Source organism: Pogonomyrmex barbatus, unplaced genomic scaffold, assembly GCF_055798465.1.
Source record: "Pogonomyrmex barbatus isolate J1 unplaced genomic scaffold, ASM5579846v1 scaffold13, whole genome shotgun sequence".
NCBI lineage: Eukaryota > Metazoa > Arthropoda > Insecta > Hymenoptera > Formicidae > Pogonomyrmex > Pogonomyrmex barbatus.
The window spans coordinates 6,107,406-6,132,212 of NW_028297109.1; the positions used below are offsets into that span (position 1 = coordinate 6,107,406).

A 24,807-nucleotide genomic window follows, 5' to 3' on the forward strand; every position below is an offset into this window, starting at 1 on the left:
TGTATATTAAACTTCAATTATTTTGAAAATCTGACATACTGGAAAAACTTGACTTGCAGCATCGTTTTAAGCATCCAAAAATCTGTAAGAAACACCTTGTCCTTGTTCAAAATAATTTTTTGCTGTAAACTAGTGTCATTTAATTGACTCAACTCAATTGACTGGCTTTCTCGTCGCTTGAAAATTCTGAGAAGTTTTTAATCCGGTAATTCCCACGGTTGCGAGCTCCCTTAAGTTTGTTTCGAGTACAAGGTCTCTCTCGGAGAACCTCACCCGGGTTATCTCGATTTCCTGCGTATCGCGACGGTTCGCCGAACTATTTTTTATGCAAATACGTAGATATCTCGTCGTCGGTCGGTGCGCGCTATTCGCGAATACAGGTTTCCGTCGGTCGCGTTGCAACAGCGACGGCGGCAGCAGCAGCAGCAGCAGCAACTTCGGATCGTCTTCAAAAAGGAGCTCTCGCTGTTCCGTGAGGACAACGGGGCGTGCCTAGGATGTTGCCATGGCGAACCTATCGGCATGGCATCGAAACAGGTGCGGCGCAGGTTGCTCGCCACGATACGGTCCACATCTGCGAACGTCTCCCTTTTGAAGGAACGCGCGAAGATGTTCTAACGTAAGACAGAAGTGAGACGAACGAGCGAATGGCTTATCGATGCTCATCGCGCTTTCGTAAACGGCCGGACATATCGGAATTGCAGAGAAAACGACGGATTGTGCATAAACACGTTTGAAAAAAAATACATACCGAGCATACACGTTCCTTTGGTCATTGTTGCTTGAGACCGGTCGCTTTGTAAAGATGTAAAATTCTTACTACTAAGTCGAGAATTTTAAAGAAACATGAATGATCCGACGAAGATAGGGGAATTTACATGTTAAAGGATATTTGCCTCCTCCTTTTGTAAGCGGATCATACAAGAATGTTTTCCTTTTTCTTTTTTCTTTAAGATTTATTTACGTCTGCATGCCGGTATGAATGGCCGGTATTTCTGGAGCGTGGCGTGTTACGTGTTATAAAGAAGAAATTGTTATTTATAAATTTTTCCTTTCTAGCACTAGGGTGGGAGTACGTGAGAAAGAAATGTGGGAAGAGAGCGTTACGCGTTTGGCAGCAGTTTATTTCTGTAACGAAAATTAGTTCGAATTAGATGGAAACGGCGCGTTTATTCTGGATTATTCCAAGTCGAACGCAGAATAATATACGCGAAACGCACACCACAAGGTCTCGGCATACGAGCCCGCATCCCACTTCCGAATATCCGCTAATGGAACGGCATGTAGTTTCGCAACTGGCCGGCGCAATGATCTTGAAACCTTTTTTTTTCCCCCCTTTTTTTTTCGTCCACGGCCGTAATCTTCGCGTCGCGTTTTCGCCATGCGCGCAAATGATACCCGTATATACGCGCGCACGTTTATCGCTAATAACGAGTTACCGCATATCTAAATGTTATGCACACGACGGAGGCATGCCACATGGGTCGGACGCTCGCGATCGGAGGCGTATCCCCCTTCCCTCCCCCTCCTCTCCCGTGGAATTTCGTCGTATTCCGTGACTCTCGCCCGCGCCGACCCGAATCTCATTACGCGAATCTCTCGTCGGCTATTTTCATCGATCGTCCGAGTATTCGCAACGACGTCTAAAATTACCCGGTAACGCCGCATCCGCACATCCCAACCTCGCTTCGCGCGATGCCGGACTTTTACGTTCCCCTCCCCTCCGGCGAAGAGGAGCGCGCGGAGTCTCCGCGCGGTCGCGTTCGCCAGCATTATTTCGCGAGCGCGCGTCCGCGGGTACGATGCTCTAATCGCGCGCGCTCGCGTTCACCAGGCCGTCTACCGCCGCCGCGGTACCGGGACGAGAGGGGGGGGAGGAGGAGGGGGTGAGAGAAACATCTCTCCCTGACTCCGATCGAACGTTCTCTCACACGCACGCGTATGTCCCCGTACACACGTGCGCGCGTAAACACGCTTGCGCGTTCGCCCGCGACCTCCTCCTCCCCCTCCTCCCTCCCCGGCCTCTCTCTCTCTCTCTCTCTGCCTCAGCCCCTCTTCCGCTCCCCTTATCGGATTCCCTATTACCCGCACGCTCTCGCTCCGTCGGCGCAAATTTCGGTCACACCTGGTAGAATCCCCATGCACAGGAGAGGAGGGCTCGCGCACGCTCGACATTGCACGACGCGCCGTGCAAGGCTCCCGCTCTCGGGCGTCCGCCTCTCCCTGCCCCTGCCCTCCTGTGGTTTCCTCTGTCTCCCACCACGTCGGGTGTGTTGCTCCCTTCCACTCCGGACCTCCGACCGGGCGGCTCGGCGTGGGGTGGGCAACCGCCGCGGGAGGGGAAGCGGTCGACTCTCCCGTTTCGGCCGTGCACTAGAACTTGACTCCTAAGCTTCGCGCAGTGGCGGCACAAGCACTATCGGCGGCTTCTTTCCGCTCGCCTCTCGCGCGTCCGCGTCCCTTTCTCTTTCTCTCATCGCCCGATAATCTTTCTCGTTTACTGTCTCCTTCCATCGTCCCGCTTACCTCCCGCCTCCCTCCTTTCGTTCGGTCCGAGAGTTCTTTGGTCCCTCTCTCTATTCTATCCGGCACGATACACGAGGCTCACTTGGCGAAACCTGCGAGCGGCGAAGTTGTGTTTCCATCATCGTCGACGCCGTCGTCGGTGCACGTTTTCATCGATTCGCGACGGCCAGCGAGCTACGACGGACGAATGACTTGGCTCGTAAATTCGCCGCGGATTCTCGTAGAAAAAGAGAAAGAGACGGAGAGGGAAAGGCCTAGGTCGTGTCTCGCTAGACTCTGTCGCGGCGGACTCTGTCTGTGACCTTTTCTTTCTTTTTTTTTTTCCCTCTTCTTTTTCTTTCCATCGAGCGACCGTCAGCTGGGATCTCTGTACGCGAGTCGTGTTCAATAAGTCATTAAAACCGTCTGTCGTGCGCGATAATAACCATCGCGTCTAATGAGTCGCGTGTATACATGCCACGATGAAAGGAACCCGATAGTTTTGCCTTTAAATTATCGATGCTCTCAAAATTGCCTTGCGGTCGTCGAAGAGAATGGAATATCCGTCTCTTACACCATAGGAATTATTCTTCGCGTGACTCCTCGTACGATTCGCGGGACCACGAGATCAGACGTGTCCGCATCTCCAAGATCCATGTTTGAATATTTTAATTTTCTTAAACTGCCTGCAAATTAAAGTCCCTCCCTCTTCTATCCTCCGGCTGGGAGGGTTTCGTTTAATCGCGATCGCGTTTACGGAATCGGCTTCCGCGATATCGAGAACCGCGATGTTCTTGCATTATAATTATCGATAAAGTATCCCGCAGCTGCCGAGGCCATCCGAAAGAGACGATCGACCGAAGAAACATTCGCCTCCTCACTTTTCTCTCTCTCTCTCTCTCTCTCTCTCTCTCTCTCTCTCTTCTCCTCTCTTTCCTTCTCGATCCTCTCTCGAAGCGCGCAACAAAAGTGCAAGTGGAAGAAGCGGAGCGTTAGCCGCCGGGCGGGACTTTGTTGCACTCCTTCTCCCCTGACCCCTCTTTTCGCTCCCCTCCCCGCCCGCTCGTTCGCCGACTCCTCCTCGCGTCCTCCCGCCGTCGTCTCACCCCCCTACTCTCCTGACCGCCCTCCGTCCGTCCCAGTCTCCCTCTCTCGTTCCAAGACTGCACGCTCACATGCAACGAGAGCCAGACCGGCCGGCTGGCACTCAGTCGCCTTTAGCGCCGTGCATCTCCGAGTCAGTCAGTCAGTCAGTCAGTCATTGAGTCAGTCAGTCGGTGAATCGGGTCGCTCGGGTACGCGCGAAAGGTATCACCGTTTCTCTCTTTCTCTCCCTCTCTCCCTTTCTCTCTCTTTCTCTCTCATTCTCTCTCGCTCCGACATAGCGTACGTAACTGCACTTTACTCTCATCTCTCTTTCTCTTTCTCCCTCTTTTTCCTCTTACCTTTCTCCTCGTTTACCCGGTCCCTCACTGTGCCTCTTTCTTCTCTCCCTTTCCCTCTTTTCACTCGGAGCCGTCGCTCGTGCTGGTGACCCGGTCGCGCGTCCGGTGCGTCACAGATTCTCTCTTCTTCTCTCTCTCTCTTTCTCTCTCCCGCTCGTTCTCTCTTCCGAGTGCATCGTCCAGTGCGCGACGCTTACTTTCCGCGTTCTCGTGCGGCACGACGGCAAGAGAGCGAAGCGTCAAGAGAAGAAACGTGCGATCGTACAGCGAAATCGACGGCTCGCGTGAGGGAATTCACGTCGGGGCCGCAGGTGTCGTTGGCTCGAGATTGAAGGGAAAAATGCGTGTGGTGTGCATGGAGGGAAAAAAAAAGCGGATCGGTATTGGAGAACCATCGTCGCCGCCACCACCGTCGGGAAAATCTCCGGGAGGGCGTGCGTTCCCGAAATTCGAGAAGGCCGCTCATTTTCTTTCTCTCTCTCTCTCTCTCTCTCTCTCTCTATCTGTCTCCCTCTTTCTCTCGGTGCAGCGAACGCGATTTGTTGTTGATCCGCATACAAGAGAGAGGGGTGGGACGAGACGAGGCGAAGCGAGATGAGGCAAGGCGAGCGGATGTGCATGCCTCGAAACTCACGCGGACTCTGCGCTAGCTTCTTACGCTGCCAAATCTCGCGCTGGCCACGAACTCGCTCGCTCGTTCGGACGTTGCACGTTTCGTGTTGCTTATTTTCGTCGCTGACGACGCGCCGCGTATGCACGCCGCAAGGCGAAGGCTTCGTTAAGTTGGTTAACCCTTCAGCTGTGCTGCACGCCAGAGAACTTCGCGATGACACGGCAAGTAAATTCTAAGCTTGGCAATGTATTTCATGGAATATTTATGTCTCTTTTGTTGTAATTTTCACGGTCAACAACAAACAACTTTTTTTTTAATTCTTGAGAAAATCATGTAAATTTAAAAATTTCTGTATCATTCTGCAAACATCATTTGATGTTTTAATTTTTATTTGTTTTTATAAACCAAAATTTTTTTAGAAAAATTACTTGAAAACTCACAATTCTTCTCGTGCCGAATTTTGTCATTTGTATTTCTTAATATATATTTATACATATTGAGATATACATTATACATACTTTTAAATATATATATATATATATTTATTTATTTATTTATTTATAATAATATTTCATAGTTGCTTTCTTTATTTTTGCCAAGTTTAGAATTAAGAAACAATTGGTCAATTAGCGAAACGATTTTGCCAAGTTCGATTAAAAATGCCCAAGAACTTGTGATTAATTGTTGCAAGTAACTAATTTCTTGACATATTGATGGGATACTGCAGCTGTCTGTTCAAAGTCACGGTAGCCACAAAAACCTAACGAAGCTGAGTGAAGAAAAAAAAAACAATTTTACTTATTTTCATTAATTAGGTTTAATCGACGAGGAGCTTTTTGCGTTGTCGTTCATCTCGTTCTTGCAAATCAGGTCCGACGACTTTTCTCGCGAAGGGCAGCTTGTAAAATCCGCACCTCTCCCAGGGCGTGAGTTGATCCGCGTTTAAAGGGTTATCGCCGCGCGCCCGACGATACGTACGATTATCGGAGCACGAGGCGTCGTCGTCGCGATCGATAGCGCGCCAAGTCGCCAGAGTGTGCCAATGGGTTTCCCTGCTGCCGCTGCACCGCCGTTGGCGTTCTGTTTACGCAGCAGTCAATTGCAGCGGCCGGGAGAGCGAGAGTGCATCTCCCGGCCGTCCTTCGGGAGCGTTTTCGCGACCTTCGCGGATGATCGCGCGAAAGCTGCATTTCGACAACGGCAACGATTGCGACGGCGGTGGTGCCGGCGGTGGCGGCGGTGGTGGCTGCTGGCGGTGGCGGTGGCCGCCCTCGTCGAGAGATCGATAAACGGCGGCTTCAGCTGTACGGCGGCCTTGCCTGGGTCGACGGGCCGCGCGCGGCTTAACGCGAGAGACGGTGAACTCTCTCTCTCTCTCTCTCTCCCGATCTGTCCATCCGTTCCGTCGTGGGCACGCGGAAGTAAATCTCGAAATAATCCGGCGACTAAATTTAACGACGGAACGATCGGCCGATGGCCGCGGAAATACAGGCGGAGACCCGCGGGAAAACGCGGCGGCGGCTAACGGGGCTGGATCCATTATGGATTTTCACGCTTCGCGTGAATCTTAACGTCTCCAAAAAAGAAAAAAAAAATGATATGAAGCCTCGACATCGCTCGGAGTCTCCGCGTTGCCGCTGACAGTCGTCGCGGCCAACACGCGTGCGTCTCTCTCGGTGTCGCGTTCACATCTTGCCATTAGTCGCTTTGCGCGATACCTCGCCGTGCCAAAAGGCACTAGCTGTCAGCCAGAAACGCGGGTCGTCACGCCACGCGCTTTTGAGCGCGCCTCGATAATCCGAGCGGGTGTCGTCACGTGCTATACTTGAACTCGTGCGGAGTAACGACAGGCGCAATGACTCCTCTAGCCGCGTATCGCGGCGTGTATCGCGCGCGCACACACACACACACACACACACACACACACATGTGCTCCGCGAAATTTTACACCTCGTTCCCGAAGCTCTAACGTCGTTGCCCGCGCATGAAATTTAATTTCAATTTCGACAGATTTAACTTTACCCCCGTTTAACTCGATATCACGTCTTCGTATTTGACAGGATTGAGACTACAAAATTAGAGCCAAACGGAGATTTATTTCATCTTTCGAAATAATGAAACGTTTAAAAACTGGTAGTAACTTTTTTACCTTCTGCGCTACGATTTTCAAAAATTGGTTTACCGAGATCAGATCTTGTTTTGATAATAAAATCAGGTGGAATTTGACCTCAATAGATAAGAAAATATCATATATTGTCTGAGAACAAATTAGCAAATGTTGGATTGAGATAAGATCTGCACCATTATAAATTTATTAAAAAATACGCGATGAAAATACGGTATGTGTCATATAACACCGTTTATCATTGCGCTTCTCGATTACTTGGTATGCTGTCAAACGAGTACGTGTATGTGTGTGTGTGTGTGTGTGTGTGTGTGTGTGTGTGTGTGTGTGTGTGTGTGTGGTGTGTGTGTGTACGTTATACTCGAATCTATTTGAATAACGACAGCCAGCCCCGATGACTTCTCGCTGCGCGCTGTCGTTCGTCGCACGCGTCTTCCACAGGCGCTATACATATCGCAATTGTTGAAAATTCAATAAGCTGTCCCGCAGACAGCACACGGGCTCTTATTGTGGAAAATCAATGCTTCGGGATGACATTCAGTGCGCGCGTTGCACACACGCACAAAGCCGAGCCGCCGCACGAATCGCTGGACGTGTTCATCGCCGTTCGTAAAGGCCTTGTTTTTACGTGGCATTAGTGTGTGACCCCAAATGTCACGACATTTATGCTCGTAATAGTGCACTGCTCATCTGCAAATACGACTTATGTTTTACGTTCAAGCGGATTACCACCGCCAACGCGATCGTAATAGTAATAGTAATTCCATTCTCAATGATTGAGCTACAATGGAGATACTCTTTCTATTGTACCGCGAAAAATCCACTCGGATCTAATTGATAACAGTTATCTCGTCATGTTTTCTCTGACAGAAAAAAAAAAACCACGCTGAAAATTTCTTTCATATCAATATCCTTTTTCACATGTCAAGTGGAAACGAGGCGTTATTTTCGCACGATTCAATTTTGCGAAGTAGTCAAGATTTATGTGTATGTGTGTATATGTAGCGATTTAAATTACCTCGATACGTTATATAAAGTCTTCATTTTATTATAAAAACTAATTTAATTTGACACTGAGATAAAAACAGATTTATTTTAAACGACCGATCATTCACAATTTCCAAAAGCTACGATATATAAAAGGAATCTTTGATTTATTACAGAACAGGAATTAATTTTAAATCAAATCTGATATTCTCATTAACGAGAATACTGTAGAAAATTTTATTTTTGATCTGTAATTGATGCAAAATTACTTTGCTCAAGTAAAGATTAAAAACCTTTTGTATAAAGATTATAATATTCTTACATATGAGAACATCTGTCTCGATTTAAAACTATAATGTCTGTTTATGTGTCGTTTTTACAAGAAAATTTCTCGAGGAAAGAATTTATAGTTGTAATATATATGTAAATTATTCGCGCAACTTATATTTCTAATAACGCAAATTTTCTTTCGCCGCTCACCAAACCGGCGATTCAATCGAGCAGCCAAATCTGCATCCCATTGGCGGCGCATAAAAGAGAGATTGCGCCTATCTATCGTGCGTCATGCATAAAATATAGTCTTCTCCTCTGTAACCACGGAATATTTTTGTCGTTGACCCGTGCAGGATACCAGAATTAACGTGGCCGATCGATCGTTCCGCAGGACGATATACCTCGTCCCTCGCTCGCTCGCTCTATAATAACATTATCGATCATCCCCGCCTTTTAATTACGTCAGCCTATCGCCAGCTTCGGGAATATATCGTTCTTCTGATTGATAATGCATATAATACGTCATTCTTGGGACTATGACGCGAAAAGGCGTATATCGACTGTCTATTTCATTGTGTTGTTTGACGTTCGAGTATATAAATAATATAATTGTAACACGCACACACATGCACAAGAAGGATTGATTGAGGACTCTTCGTGCCTTCGGAATTTCATAATACTTTCTTTCTCTTTCTTTTATATCCTTTCTCTTTCTTTTATATCCTTCTCATTTTTTCGAGATTACGATTAAAATCGCAAAACGTGATAAAGACGTCATTCGCGAGCTTGAATCTCAGGCATTCATTTGAATTAATTGTGAAATTTTATTGTATCTAAAAATTAATTGGAGGGAATGCGGTAAATTGCGAGACAGATGTATCTTTTTTTTTTGTTTAAAAAATTTTTTAAATCGAAATTCAACGTTTCATTTCTCTTTCGAAATGTACGAATCGAATATCATTTTTTATTTCAAATTTTGCTTAAACTATTTTAATCACCATTCTCACGTCGCTTTAACCACCATTTCTCCAATAAATTTTTGATATCGAAAATCTTTTTCTCGTCTGTTTATAACGCATTCAAGTCCACTTTGCTGTGGAGATTTTTTAGATTTATTGACAAGAATATAATTTCGTTCGTATCACGAATTGGATTGTGAAATCTGGGTTTACTTACATTTTACTTCACGACTCGAATCGGGCGATCTCGCCTACGAATCCGTATAGCATCTGGTACATATCGATCTGCCTTTCCGTTATAGCGCGAACCAGGCGCAGTCTTGGCGTTAACCTTGAACTTCAACCTCGACATTAGCGACCGGTCGCGAAAGCCGTATCGCGGTCCACCCACGATCGACACGGATGATCGATTATGCTTTACGATCGAGAACAATCGAGCTATTGAATGATGGTACGCGGCGCAAACGAGTCCGAGACGCGTGGGGCGAGGTGGGAAGGGAGGGAGGGAAGAGATCCGATTAGATGATCAATCAGTTAGATCGGATACTTGGGTAAACACATCCAGATAAGAAACTAATCGGAATTTAGAAGCCTCATGTGAATCTCGAGTCGCGTGCGTTAAAAATCGATTGTTCGATCGCCGAATTCGATGGTTCCCCCATATGAAAGTCTCCGAGCTTGGGGTTGAGTTGAGTAACGGCGAAGATTATCAGTTGAGATTCTCCGAAACGAGGAGAACTCTCATGATTAGGATTATCGCAAAGTCAACAAACTCGCTCGGATTCGCTACGGCTTTATCTCTCGATATTGACCTATCTATTATTGACCGGCAACCTTATGACGTATGACAAACGCAACGACAATGGCCCTAACACGCACGTGGCGCTCGTGCATGTGCATCTCGTTTAATTGCTGATGCGTTACGTAAGTGGCTCTATCGTGACTCTCTTTCTCTCTCTCTCTCTCTCTCTCTTCCTCTTGTTCCCTCTCTTATTTTATCTATCGAGAGAGTTAGCCGGCGTCGATCGCGAGACAATCGCATTTCCTGCGTGCGTGTATGGTCAAGGTCGCGAGCGTGTGCGTGCGAATCGCGCGAGAGAACGAACGTCGTTATTGTTATTTCGAGATCGCGGCGGCGCGGCGAGAAACTGCATAAAAGCCGGCGGTAAATATTTTTAGAGACTATCCCCGTCGTGTCGAAGAGGCGCGCGTTTTTAGCCGTCTGGAGAAGAACGAGACCACCAGCGCAATTTTTTTTTTTTTCCACAATCTTGTAACGCGACCTCGATAACATCGCCTGATTATTTAATATCGAGTTCCTCGTTTCACGCACACGCGTAATTCCGCGTGTTAATTATTCTCGGGGCGTTTTGCCCCCACGGGTGCCTAGATTTTCACGGTCAGGTAACACGATCACCAAGTCGCGTGTTTTAGAAATGCCTACGCAAAACACGAACGCGACACGTCGCGTCACGTAAACGTCCCCGAGGTTTTTACGTATCGCACATTCGTCTCTGTCATTCGTTTCTTTTTTTTCTTCCTTTCTTTCTTTCTTTCGCCATTCTCTTTTTCCCTCTTTGTTTTACAATCGCGAGAGGAAAGCGAAATAAATTATCGAAAAAAAGCAAGATTTATGCCGAGTCCCCAATCCCGGCATTAGCCTCTCTTCTCTCGCGAATGAAAGCGAGAGTGGAGCGATTCTACGGAGAAGTCACCGACAAGCCGTGCATTTTTTTGCGAATCTCTTCGATGGGCGCTTTTTCCTCGTGAACGAACACCGGCCAATGGGCCAGCAACCGTCGGCGGGATCGAGTCAGCACATTCGTCTTCGCGTCTGCTGCGCGAGATATCCCGCGGGAAGGAGATTCCCGAGGGAGGGTCTGCCGCCCGCGTTTCTCGCCCACCCGCCACCCACCCCCGGCGGGCGGTTTCTCGACCGGCGGCGACCTCGCGAGGGCGAAACTTCTCTCTTTCTCTCTCTTTCTCCATCTCCGTCTCCGTCCCTCTCCAGGCGGGGGCTTTCTCTTCGGATTCTTCTTAAACGCGCAAAAAGCGTAAAATACGGCTGTCTGCGCCGGCGAGTCTTCGGTCTCGACGGTTAACTTCGCGCGTTCACTGGCATTCACCTCTCTTTCTCTATCCCCCCCCCCTCTCTCTCTCTCTCTCTCTCTCTTTCTCGCCCATCTCGCAGCATTAAACAAGCAGATATTTGAGTTACGTCGCTCTCGGAGCGGGTTTTAATCGACTCGAGATACTCGGCATAATATTCCGTCGAATTTCCGAGTGATCGGACGGCTGTGTACCGAACCGTCCCAATGCAATCAAACCGATTCTCCAATTGGTCGTAACGCGTGAGATGACAATTTTCACTTCGTCCCTCCTCCCCTCGTTCCCTCGTCCGTTCCGTTCTCCGGCGGCAGGATAATTTGACGAACGATAGAGAAAGGATGCCTCCGCCGGTCGAGAGAGGACGAGACGCCACGCTCGGCTGTTTCGCAATCCGGGCCACGATAAAAATTAAAACGCTGCTTACACCCGTGACTAATTGCACGCGTCACGCCTGGCACACTTAAAACGATTTTTCTCGAATCCTCGTTTCATTGTGTTCCCCGTGGAAGTGTACCGAAGTATTCAACGCCGGCCGTGTTGATCTTGTTATTTATAAGATTCCAGATTACTCGTTACGAAATTTAACAGGAGGGGAAGTAACGCGTTTAACGGAAGATACATATTCGTCGCGCTATTTTTACAATTGGATTTCGCCGCGATTAACACGGACGTAGAATCGGTAATGACGGTCAAACTGTTTGATCGCTGATAAAATCGAGCAGATAATGTCACGCATTCGAAATCAAAATTATGAATAAGTTAGCCGATATGTGAAAGATTGCAATACTCTGTCATAATATCGTGAATATTTATCGCAACAAAAAACATGCGCATTAATGATAATGAGCTTTCGCAAAGGCGCTGTAAAATGTATCCCGTGCGAATATTTCCAGACTAATGGCTTTATTAAAATGCAATATTTTCCTTTTATAGCTGCAGTTTTTCTTTTCTCTCTGTCTTTCGTGACGATTCGCCGCAAGTCGCCCTGCATAGAATTTTCGGCAGATTTCGACATGGGCATTATCAGAAAATTTAGACATGATATAGCGAGGAAGATAATACGAGACACGTAACGAAAATACAAAGAGTCGATGACGTTTCTGCGAATTTTATTAATATACCGTCTGAGCAGGTTTCATCAAGAGTCGCGTGTAATTGATAGCTTTTTTTCCTTAAATCTATTCGAAAAATGAATAGAAGATCAAGGATCGTAGGAAGAATCGCGGAAACAAGGAGATATTCAGGTCATTTGTGGATACCTTATTAAAATATGACTTATTTAAATATGATGATATATTCTGTCGACCGAATCGTATTAATTGCCAACATCCTTTTAGAAATTATAAAATTTTTTTAGCGTTGATTTTGAACGGTTAAACACAACTTATTTAAATCCCTCGTGTGACGCAAGACGTACAAATTTATCGATTTGGAAAGAATGTGGAAAAGCAAGTTTGGATCGGGGCCATAATTAAGAAACTGTGACTTAGTGTGTTGTCGCTTCGAGCCCTTCACTAGAAGGGAACATGAGCTACTTGTCTCGGTGAATGCCATGGGATTCAAGGTCGCGGTACGATTCGGTGAAGGATTTTTGGTCCGTCGTTATCCCTTCCTGCTCCTGAAAACCATTTGTCTCTTTCTACCGTAGAATAGTTAAGCAACCGATCGTGCGGTCGATCACGAACGAACCAAAGAAGTGCAGTGAGCAACCATACCAAATCGATACCAAAAGAAGAAGTTTAGCTCGAGCGAGGGAGGGAAGGACAAGGTGAAAGGGAGAACTTTTTTTCGCGAGAATGTGACGTGGGTGCGCGGACGGGGCGGGAGACTGAAAAGTAAACGAGAAGACAGAGAACCGCAGGGTGGTGTACCACGGAGGGGTGATTGTGTGCGTGTCTGTGTGTGAAAAGGTCAGCGAAATAAATCGGTCCACACGGTGACGAGTGAAAGTAGAACGGGCAAGCAGTCGGGCAAGATGATGAAGAAGGAGAAACCGATGATGTCGGTGAGGGCCATCATCGAGGGAACTCAGGCCCATTGGACACGTGGCAACACCTGTACGTATACACGTTAGCATTTGACGTAATTGATATGCCATCAATTGCCGCGCGTTAACTTTAAGGGAGATAACACTACGATCTGAATAAAACGCTGTCATTAAATTACTTCGTCTTTACTTCGGCATGTTTGTGAATTACTTAAGGTTTTTTACCCGTATTTTTATATTTACAATGAAAGAATTGTGGAAAATTTACAGATTATTTTAAATCGCATTTAAAGTAATACAAAAAAGTTTAAGGGTTTAGGAATTTAGAACCTGGATCAAAAATTATTTAATAATAAGTACAAGTGTGTTTTATTAGAAATATAATTAAGAAATAATGAAAAAAATCTCAATTTTTTTAAATAAATATTTTCAGTATTCAAGATTATTTATGTAGAGTAATTATTTATGTAAAATATTTTAAGTATTTAAGATTATTTATATAAAGTTTCATTGCGATGCAGAGATTAGTAGTTCTGTAAATAAAAATTTTATTTTATTTGTACCATCTCTCATTTGTACTCTTAATAAAAATTTAATTTTTATTTTCAGGGCAACCAATCTTCGCAATGAAACTTTACATAAATAATCTTTATATTCAAAGTTCTAATATAAAAAAAACTGAGATTTTCGTCATTATTTTATTACATTTCTGTTAAAACATTTTTACTTTATATTTAAATAACTTTTAATCCAGATTTTAAACCGTCACAAAATTTATTTGTATTATTTTTAAATGCGTTCTAGAATCTCTAATTTTTCATGTAAATAAAAAAAAGATGTAATATATTCTTAATGCTAGAATTCTAGTCTTCGATGAAACTATTGCTTAAGATTAAATATTTAATAATGTTTTAAGTACATAAAGATTCTATAATAAAAATACATTATACAGTAGTTGTTATGTATTATGAGTTATATGAACGATCGTTAAATCTTAAATTTTTAATTGAGATTGGCAAACGAGTCGTATCGAATGAAACTAGGATAGGAAAATCGAGGCACAGATTTTCACGTTTGAGTTTTAGTCGAAGGAAAACTTTGTTAAATACTTAGAATCGAGATTAGTAAATTTCGCATATAATTAACGTTTAATGTAGTACACTCATAGATGACGAGGCGCTCATTAAAAGTAATTTAATATTGATGAGATCAGCGACAATGAGAGATCGCTGACACTGATGATTCAATCATATATATTTTTTTCACTGGTGCGTGATTTAAATTGATAAAAATTCCGTTTCATTAGAATTGTGGATTAGAATTGTGGAATTGTGGATTACGAATGCGATTGACCTCGCTGGATACGATGGAAAACCTCTGTGACGAAGAAAGCGGGGTAATGATATTTCGACTATATGATTCAACATAACGAACTTTATAATAGGATCATTAAATGCATTGAAGCGAGCCGAAATGAGATGTGGTTTTCGCGGGCTATCGTGCCCGTGCCAATTAACGCTTTACTACTTCCAAGTACCGGCGCGCTGTGAATTGTAACTTAAAAGTATCTAAACGAGATGGACTATCCTACGAATAATAATTAGCGTGTCGGTGCTAGACCGTCGATTAGCACGATTCTCAAGGTTCGATTTTACTCCACCGCAACCGACGACTCACACTCGTCGTTAAAGTGTTATTTTTCTCAGCGATGACCGTGAAACTATACTCGCGCAAACAATTAATTCCGCATAATTCCTGTTTACGTGAACGGATCGTAAAAATCGAAATTAAACGCCCTTGTTTTTTGGGAAAAGCAATCAGCATGTCCTTTACAATTAAGATTCGGAAGATTTACATAGAAAGAACACTTTTGCAAATATAAAAATTTGCTCGGATTTAAATCTGAAAATAATTTTATCGGGCCTTCAAAATTATTATATTATGTATACCGTTCGAATTACTGGAAGATAAAAATTTTTTGGAGTACTGTTAAAACTTTTAAACGTTCTACATAATAATTCTGATGATTCAACGAAATTATTTTCAGATCTGTAGCTGGCCAAAGGATTTTTAGATTTGCCAGCAAAACCGTTCTCTCCTCTATCTCAATTTCATCGTTTGTGTGCCAACTCATTTGTATTCCGTCCACATTACTCTATAACTCTCGTTCGGTACGCAATAAGTTATATTATTATTCTGTACATTTAAAAAAACATCATGTTAACAGAACACAAAGAGAGACCCGTATCGAAAGGTCAGAAATTTCGGGATGCCGTTTTTATCGACCATATCGAGCGTATCGTATACGCAATACGTTCTTGAATCGACGTGCCGTATCCGTCGCGACGCGCTCGAGCGAAGTGAGTCACCCGGTTCGTGCGATAGCCTGCCGTCCTGCACCGAGGCGACCGATACGCGCCGCACGGTCGACGCATATACATCGTATGTAGATGCTAAATGTACGGGGTGAAGGTCGGCTATTGAGACGTGAATGGCGCAATTTGCGGCCGCGGCGGCGACGGCGCTGGCGAACGAACGAACGAGCGAGCGAGCGAGTGAGCGCGCGGGCTCGCTCGCTCGCTCGCTCCTTCGTTATCAGTCACCGCTTCTAAAAGCGGCCTTAGAGCGGGCTTTAAAGCGCGGAGCGAGCGAGAAGGTCACGCGAATGCGCCTCGTTATCAGCGCCCACGGACGCGATTTACGAGCGCGTTTCGAGCCTTATCGCACGTGTGTCCCTATTGCTGTGCAACACGCGCGCGCGCGCCTCGTTCCTACGCCGGCCGCCCGAAATCGTCACGAACACGGGAACTTTCCGCACGAAACGTAAACAACGAGGCTCGGCGAGGATCGATGGAGATCGATGCCCGGGAAAAATTGATACCGAGAACTGACCAAGTCAACGCCGCGGCAGCGAAATCTCATTACAGTGCTCCCTGATAACATTTCTTTCTCTGTCTCCCTCTCCCCCCTCTCTCTCTCTCCTCGTCTTCTGTTATCTGGATATTCCGCTAAAAGTGAATCGAGGTCCGCGAAAATATCAACATCATTTCTATTTCATCATCATCATCATTTCTATTTCATCATCATCATCATTATTATTATTATTAGATTAAAATCATTTATGATTTGATTACTTCTCCGTCTCTATTTGTTTCACTCTGTTTGATTCGATTGAGTCGGATAAAAGAGAATCGGATAATTTCGTCCCAGGCGACGAAATTCATGGCCACGGACCTGATCGCGATCGATCATGTCGTTGACAGCCGCGCGTCTTAAGCGAGAGCCTCGATGTTTGCCGACTGGCGCGAAATTGCTCTACAAGGCTGCACCGTCGACGCCGGGTTTTATCGGATAAGACACCGCGCGAGCTTCGTTTCGTTATCGTTCACGATGCACCAGGTAATTCCTTGGACGAAGATAAAAAAAAAGACATGCGATAATATGTGAAATGAGGAGATACCGCGTGTATTATCGGGCGGTCAATGTGCGCGATACACGTCTCTCTCTCTCTCTCTCTCTCTCTCTCTCTCTCTCTCTCTCTCTCCCCCTCCCCCATATCGCGAGTCGAAACGTTGATCAATCATCATTGCCGTATATCCGCACGCCGGCATGCATATTAGATTACTAGAATATTAGAATATAAATTAAACTTGATTTCTTCCAATCGACTTGTTTTTCTCCTGTTGTATTCTCTTTTTTTTTTCCTCCTTTTTTAAATAGCTCGGGGGAAGCCGGTGATATCGCACGTTCCTTCGCGATCGTCGCGACGCGAAACGAGCCGTGTCCTCATTTCACTTCCGACGACGACGACGACGACGACGATGACGACGACGACGAGCGAGCGAGCGACCGAACGAGCGTTTATAATGGATCGTGTTTGCCTTACCTCGATAGCGTCCGAATTAGTCGATTACCATCTCGGGCGAATTGCGTCGTTTAGGACGAAACGAGGCGCTAATTACGTCCTCGCCGATACGCGAGCGTTTACTTATTTATCGCGACGTAGCCGCGCCGCCCACGAGTGGCATAGTTCCAATATGGTCGGACGCATTCGCGAAGATGATTGCATCGCGGGCATCTCGGATGATTTCAGCGCGATGAATTCAGTCGTCCTGAAATCGACGACGACGACGACGACGGTGGATCGACGAGAGAGGTGCGCCTCGCGCTCCGTTCTTCGTACATTTCTATCGGCGCTATCGACGGCCGTCGCTTATCGCGTCACTTCGTTCATTTCGTATTCCGCAAATAATCAGCGGGCATTGTTCGATAAAGATAAAAAAATAACCGGTATGACTGATCCGAACGAAAATACATTATTCGCACGATTTCAAATTTGCGTAGGACCGTGAGACGTATTGCGCGATACGTTTGATTCATAATTAAATATTTAGATAACGGCGCGCAGTTCCGTTCTCGCGATATCCATTACGCGCACGTTAATTAGTACGTACTCGTCAACGCCTGTATATAACAAACATTATATTATGTTAATGAACGTGCTAGATTAGAGTATCACGGTCGCCGATAACGCGTTGTTTATTGCGAGATCGAAAATAGTTTGCATTTTAAAAATGAGAAATTAATTATACAGAATGTCCCATAAATCCAACGTGCACAGAAAAAAAATGGTCTTGAATCAAGTATTTTCATATATAAGCAAGAGTATTGTAATCTTCTTAAACATTCTGGTCTTGATTTGATTGTCATGAATAATCGCATTAAAATACACGTGAAAAAAAATTAGTCTTAAATCAAGATTATACATTCTCGTATACAAGCAGGAATATTATAATCTTCTTAAAAATTTTAGTCTTGACTTGATTGTCATGAATAATCGCATTAAAATACATATGAAAAAAAATTAATCTTACATAATTAAATCAAGATTATATATATTCTCGTATACAAGAATAGTAAAAATTTTAGTCTTGATTTGATTGAATGTGTATCGATGCAAATATTACCTTTGCTCAACTCAAGAACTAGAATTAAAAAAAAAATTATAATATTGTTGCTTATACATAAAGTAAACGAAGCTTAAAAAGCTTGACTTTGTTAGATTGGGAATAATGATGAACATATCGAGCAACACGGTTATACAAGCAAAAGCCTTCTTTTAATTTCTTTTCTACCGCTATTGGATTTGGATTGGAGCGCCGTATGTAAAAATACATCGCGACGTGTGTGTCCCAGAATTTCCATATAAATCTAACGCTAATCTCGCGCTCGTGAAGTGCACGGGAATCCAGGCAACGGCTTGCGCAACGCTTGCAGCCAGATGATACATATAGATAGGCGCGATTCATAGGGAATTGCTCTCTCGGCTATCTCCTTCTCCGTCGCTCTGTAAATCCCGCGGCCTGTGTTTGTTTAGCCTAGACCGTCTCGTCATCGTGGTTTCTACATTGTGTCGTGTACGTTTTACGTGGTGTGTACACCGCGGGAACCGCGTGTGCGCCACGCACACGCGTGCGTGCGCGCCGCCGCCGCCGCCGCCGCCGCCGCCGCCGCCGTGCGATAAGCTCCGAGGCGGCGAGCATCACGCGAGCTACACACGCACAGAGGCCTCGGGAGGCCTCGGCTGCTCTAGTGGCTGCGGCTAATGTACACGGGTACGATCGGCAACCTTGGCACCGATGGGAACGAGCCGTGAAGTGCAAGTCCTGCTATCGCGTATCGCGTGTGTACACGTGTATACGCGCGCGCATCGCGCGGCTCACACAGTCGCCTCTATTGAATCAGGCTCGCCTTGTGTGGGTGCGGACGTTTTTGTTACTTCTCTCTCTCTCTCTCTCTCTCTCTCTTTTTTTTGTTCTTTTTTTTCACGTCGCGCCGCGTGTTGATTTGTACAACGCTTTATTCGGACGGAGAGGCCCGCCTCCTCTCTCCCCCATTCGATCGTAATCTTCCCGCCGCGATCTGAAACGCAAATGTACATGATCGAACGCGGAACTCCGGTGAGAGCCGGGATTCTTCTCTCTCTTCCTCGGAATTTCCTTTCGCGAGGAGCGACGGACGGTCGCCCAGTTTATTCGCTCTCGTTGCGCAAAAGACGTTGAATTTTATTTATTCTTTTTTTTTTTTCCTTACTCTCCGTCACGTTAAACCGTCGCGTGACGATTGCGATCGACGGAAGTCCCTCGTCGTCCCGCGCGAGCTTGAAACGACGGCCGTCGTGTGCAGAAGGAAGCGATCGTTTATTATAGTCACGTTGGCAGGTTTCTCGCGGTGGCTACTGACCGAATAGATGTTTCTGTCACGTATATAGCGACGCACACTCGTGCGTTTAATATTCCGCCAGTGGCCGGCATTATATACGCGCGTGTATTTAATTATATTTGGGGGAAGGGAATATATTTCGCGACGTATTATTAATACTGTCACACTTGGGGCTGCGACGTGAATTTGTCTAGTCATTCCGCAGACGGCGGACAAGTGTCTCTCTCTCTCTCTCTTTCCTTTCTTTATTTAAAATTAGCACTGTCATTTTCATTGTCGCTTGGTGACCTAGGATCATGCCGAGGACACGACGGGTTTCTAAATCCATGCCAGAATTCTGGGACACTCGGAAGAAAAACCTACAGATAAAATATTAGCCTTAAATCAAGACTATATATTCTTCATACGTAAAAAACAATATTATAATGTTCAGGAGATCTCTAGAAGATTTTTAATTTTGAGTTGAACAAAAGTAATATTTGCATCCATATAAATTCGATCAAATCAAGACTAAAATTTTTAAGATTATTCTTGTTTGTATATGAAAATATTTTTCTTGATATAAGACTAATTTTTTTGTTTGTGCAGGCGGAGATGAAGTCGCGTTTGCTCGTCCCACGGTGCTTCGTAAAGGAATTTTTTGCACGTGTCGCAGTACAAAACGTGAGCGTGATTAAAAAGGCACACCCTACACGACGGCGATAGGCGTGCGCGTACACGTCATCTTCATTAGAATGCGTGCGTTTTTCCTGCTTACGAGATTACTCTCGATCACCGATCTTAGTCACGGACCGAGTGTTTCTCGCTTCCTCCGCGCGAAGAAATCTCGAATCGCGCTCGCAGTTTGCATACGCGCGAAATGTGTCATCGTTGTCGTTGAGCGAACGATGAATAAAGATTAAATCTATAAGATTAAATCTGTAACGTTTTGATAGGAAAAAAAAAAAAAAAAAAAAAAAAGAAACAATACGCAAGTCGTAAATGCGAGTCTCACATGACTTTTAGTTACTTCGAGCTTATAGTCATAACTCGCACTAAGCAAATAAAGCCGGATTTATTCCGGTCTGTTCGCGTGCAGAATCCACGTTTTCGCACGTTCTCTCCTCTTCCGAGTATCGCCTCGCTTTTTTATCGAACTTCCTCGAAACGACGATCGCAAAAATTATCACCGCCTTCTCTGTTTAATCTCAAATAATTTTATTTTTTGCAAAGCAAATATTTTCCTTTTAATGTAAGAAACGAACGATAGTGTAACCGCCTTTTTATTTCTGTTCACTTTCATTCCGTTTTGCGAATCGGTGCCGTTTGAAAGCGATCTTTCGAGTTTGGAACTTGCAACAAACCCGTCGACCGACAGCCGGAAGGGAGGAAAAATAGCGAAAACGCGAAATCGATAGAGGAACAAACGTTGATTGCGCTGTCAGCCGCGTGTCGGGCATGTTGCAGCTGCGAACAAAACGTTGCCGCTGCCGTTTAACAAATCGAAACGCGTGCTCGTCGCTGTCGATACCGTCGACATGTTCCGTTTGCTTCGCCGAGAAACACTTGCAACAGAGAGGATCGATTCTCTCATTCGACGATATTAATTACGGAAAATGTAGGAAAGAGAGCGTACAAGTCGGCTAAGGAAATAAGTGTATTTAATAAATAAGTGTATTTAATTGCGATTAAACACACAAATTGTCGAACGATTAAAAATAAGAAACGCTTAAAAAGTGATCTTTGAATATATTTGCACGAAGAATCTAAAAATTCGATGAGATACAGATCTGAAAGGTAATCTCGTTAAGCCATCAAAATTATTACAAGACGCTGTGATAATAATACTACTAAATTTTTTTTTTACAACAATTAATTTGAACGTAACATATATAATAATTTTGATGACTCAGCGAAATTATTTTCCATTTATTTTGTGTTTGACCAAATTTTCAGATCCTTTAGCAAAACTGTTCTTTGCGTGAATCTTCTGTAAGAAAGTATCGTGTATCACGACAACGGGACCCATTATGTGCGAAGTGTCCCTATTACGATTCCCTTGGACAAATGGTGATAATTTCCGAAACAATTGGCGGGCTTTCATTAACGCGTTGATGTCGCCATACCGGAGCGTATGCTCCGAAGACAATGGACGCCTCCGAGGATGACGCCAAGGACGAGAAGGTTCGCCTCGTGACTGATGACCTTCTTACCTTCTTTCTTACCTTCGAGCGGACAACGCCGATTACGTAAGCTCGCCGGTTAACGCGGTTAGCGCGGAAACGTCGGGCATTCGCCGTAGACGAAGAGAGCACTTTTCGAGATGGAGAACGAGGAGGAGAAGTAGGGAGGAAGGAGGAGAGGACAAGAGCGACGAAGACTTGCAGTGTCAGCGAAGACGAGAGAAGAGAACGTGTTGCCGCCGCGAAACCTTGAAACTGACATTCGTTACGGTATATTTTTGCGCGGCTTCATCCTTAATCGCCGCTAAAAATCGCCCGCGATTCGCGTCGTAACGCTGTTACGAGCGTTAATTTCAAGGGGGGGCTGCCAAGACCCGGGATAAGAGCGCCCGTACTGCGGCCTGCCTTGACTTCCATCTATTTTTATACCACGCACACATTTTCCTCACGTTTATTCCATTGCGAAACACTTATCTGTCAATTAGCTCGATCGCGCGTCTTACGCCGTCGATCGCGAATCTGAATTTTATCGGCGAATTAATCGGCTGTTAATCGGGATAAGCTCATTGACGAGCTATTTACTCGGTAACACCTTGTTTATCAGCCGGGTAATATTTTAAGGGCGATCATCCTTGCCTTCGCGAGGCGTAACGACAATTAAGGCTATTTAAAGTCTCAATGATACACGCTGAAGCGAGTTATATTTTTATTACCCGCCGGGAGAAAATATTTTCCACTGCGAGGGGTTAATTGTCGCACGTCGTCGATCTTGCTCCAGATATCACGCTGATCGCGAACGAGATCTCGTACGAGTTTCCCGCGCGTTCTCACGCGGCATGCGTCGAGTCGGATACGTCAAAATAATCGCGCCGTCAATTGCAGTTAAATCTTATCAGAGACATTTACAAGTTGCTCGGTATTTTTCTTTTTTTTTTCTTTTTTTCTTTTTTTTCGGGCGAGTTTGATACGCGAGTTATTTTATTCGTTCAAAATTGTCATTTTGCGTGACTAACATCATTTATAGATATAAACTGACGGGCTTTGAGGATGTACTTATTTTTATAACTTTTATATTTATAATGAAACAATTATGAACAACTTAGAGATTATTCTAAATTGTATTTAAAAATAATATAAACGGTTTAATGTTGATTTAGAAATTGGATCAAAATTATTTAAATAAATAAATAGAAATGTGCTCTTATGGAAAATGTAATTGACAAAATAATGACAAAAATCTCAATTTTGAATACCAGTACTTTAAGTATTCAAGATTATTTTTGTTAAGTTTCCATTGCGATGCAAAGAGTTAGATATTCTATAAATAAAAATTTAATTTTTATTTCCAGAACAAGTAATTACTGCATCGCAATGAAACGTTACGTAAATCATCTTGAATTACTTCAGTCACTTATATAAAAAGAGTTTAGCTTTTAGTCATTATTTCTTAATTACATCTCTATTAAAGCACATTTTTATTTTACATTTTAAACGACTTGCCGGAGACAATACTTTATCTCCGGAGTGCGCCGCATTCGATCGTCATCCGCGCGTCCACTTTGAGCGTCTCGTTAAACAAAGTGTATTAACTAATGCGTAATTTATACCTACGGCTACGCGAATTTTTTTGTACATCCTGTACATCGCGCAGCAGCGCGATACGCCTCGTTGCACCTGCGACACCGGGGAGCGTGTACGGGTATACGCGTTCTCCATGTACGTGCGCGCTCGTTTACCCGGTTGAAATCGCGACCCCGTGACCTTCGCCGTGATATTCACGTACAAGGCCACCTCCGTCGCGCTCTACACGATCTTATTCATACGTCGCGGTTGCACGCACGTATGCTAAAATCGAAGGATCGCGCAGGAATACTCCCCGATTCCTCGTGCCATAATGGACGTGCGGTATAGTTATAAGTACAGGTCGGATTTAGCCACGACCGAAAATATATTAGCGATAGCATTTCGTGTTGCGCAATTGAACATTCTCTCTCTCTCTTTCTCTCTCTCTCTCTCTCTCTCTTCCTCTCTCCCTCCCTCCTCATCCCTTTCCACATCTGATGGAAAATTACTCGAGAGTTCGTAATTAGATTACGAAGGTCGGTCGTTAATTGAACCGATAATCGATCACTGGATGTCCATTTTTATATTATTACGTTGTTTACGCTGCGGGAAGATGCGATTTAAAAATTGTATAATGAAGACGCGAACCGGAAGGTCTGTGTGACATCATACTGACACTGTGAAATTTAATTAAAAGGTCACTCGTTGCATACGACGACGACCTACGGTAATATGCCGGAGACGCGATTAAATAATAAGTGGCTAAAATAACAAAGACCGTATTTTATAATAATATCTTTGCGAGTGAAGCAACGACGTGACGGTCAGATTTTTTTCATAGCGTCATTATTATCTTACGCTCATTCACGTAGGATGATAAAAAAAATACTGATCGTGATGATATTTAATTCAACGTACAGACTTGTACTCGTAAATATTCGTAAAATTAATTCGTCAATTGAATACATTAATTCCACAAACATTAACGTCTTACGTTCTTTTCTCAAGTTATTTTTTTCTCTTCTTTAAATAATATTAAATGATAATTTTTCGCGTTTTACGCATTTTTTTCTAAATTCCAAAAGCGATGGATATTGGCGAACGATTGGAGAACGCGAAAAAAAATCCGATAAAAGTCGATGTCGGAATTGCCGAGCGACATTTCGCTTTTCGAATCGGTGATTCATCCGGTAAAATCTGACGTTCGCGGGGTATTGGCACGGCGGCGTGTATTGCACCTGCGGAGACACGAGCTCGCAGCTGCGAGCAAGCACACACCCACTCGAGAGCGCTGCTCGGAGTCCGTGCACCTAGGCTGAAATCGTGACCCCGTGACCTTCTCCCGGTGACCCAGGTACCGAGTTGCCCTGCACGTGGCACGTTGCGCTATATAAAGTGCGGCTGCATATAGATCTCTCTCGACCTATCTCTTTCTCCCTCTTTCTCCCTCTTTCCTTCCTCCCCTCTTTCTCTCTCTCTTTCGCCTGCGCTTTCAGGGCCGTACGCAGCGACATGGTCACCACTTTGCACTCGCTTCATCGATCGTCTCTCTTTCTCTCTCTCTCTCTCTCTCTCTCTCTCTCTCTCTCTCTCTCTCTCTCTCTCTCTCTCTCTCCCCTTCCCCCCTCTTTCTCTCTCTCTCTCGCTCTCTACGCCGCATGTGTCGGCGAGTTTCGCGACGGCCAACGACGCGTATTTAACGTCGTGAACTTTAGACTTGTTTAGACTTGTTTTGTTATCAGATTACGCGCTCTCTTGACAAAAGGCCGCGTTCGTTTTTTCTTTTTTTTCCTTCTGCGGTTCCACGAAGCCCGCAGGGAAAGCCGCTTGCTTTTCGCTTTTACGAGCTCGTCGGGA

General features: G+C 44.7%; 2 protein-coding genes across 10 annotated transcripts in view; one reads left to right on the plus strand and one right to left on the minus strand.

The window, feature by feature from the left end:
* Positions 1-2,141, minus strand: part of LOC148937590 (uncharacterized) — a 4,467-nt gene extending 2,326 nt beyond the window's left edge. Inside the window, exon 1 of the mRNA XM_089072203.1 lies at positions 2,086-2,141. Within this exon, the coding sequence (XP_088928329.1) occupies positions 2,086-2,141 (56 nt within the window). The remainder of the gene's footprint in view (positions 1-2,085) is intronic.
* Positions 1-24,807, plus strand: part of usp (retinoid X receptor ultraspiracle) — a 77,819-nt gene that overhangs the window by 20,434 nt on the left and 32,578 nt on the right. Inside the window, exons 1-3 of one of the 9 annotated variants that reach the window (XM_089072439.1) lie at positions 2,789-3,813; positions 12,665-13,073; positions 19,814-19,888. The exons of 2 other annotated variants lie outside the window; for them this stretch is intronic. In XM_089072439.1, coding sequence (XP_088928565.1) covers positions 12,992-13,073; positions 19,814-19,888 — 157 coding nt within the window. In that variant the 5' untranslated portion in view covers positions 2,789-3,813; positions 12,665-12,991. Of the gene's footprint in view, positions 1-2,788; positions 3,814-9,416; positions 12,261-12,373; positions 13,074-19,813; positions 19,889-24,807 lie in introns of those variants that run through there. 6 more of the 9 variants (XM_089072441.1, XM_089072440.1, XM_089072442.1 and 3 more) reach the window with 6 other exon arrangements.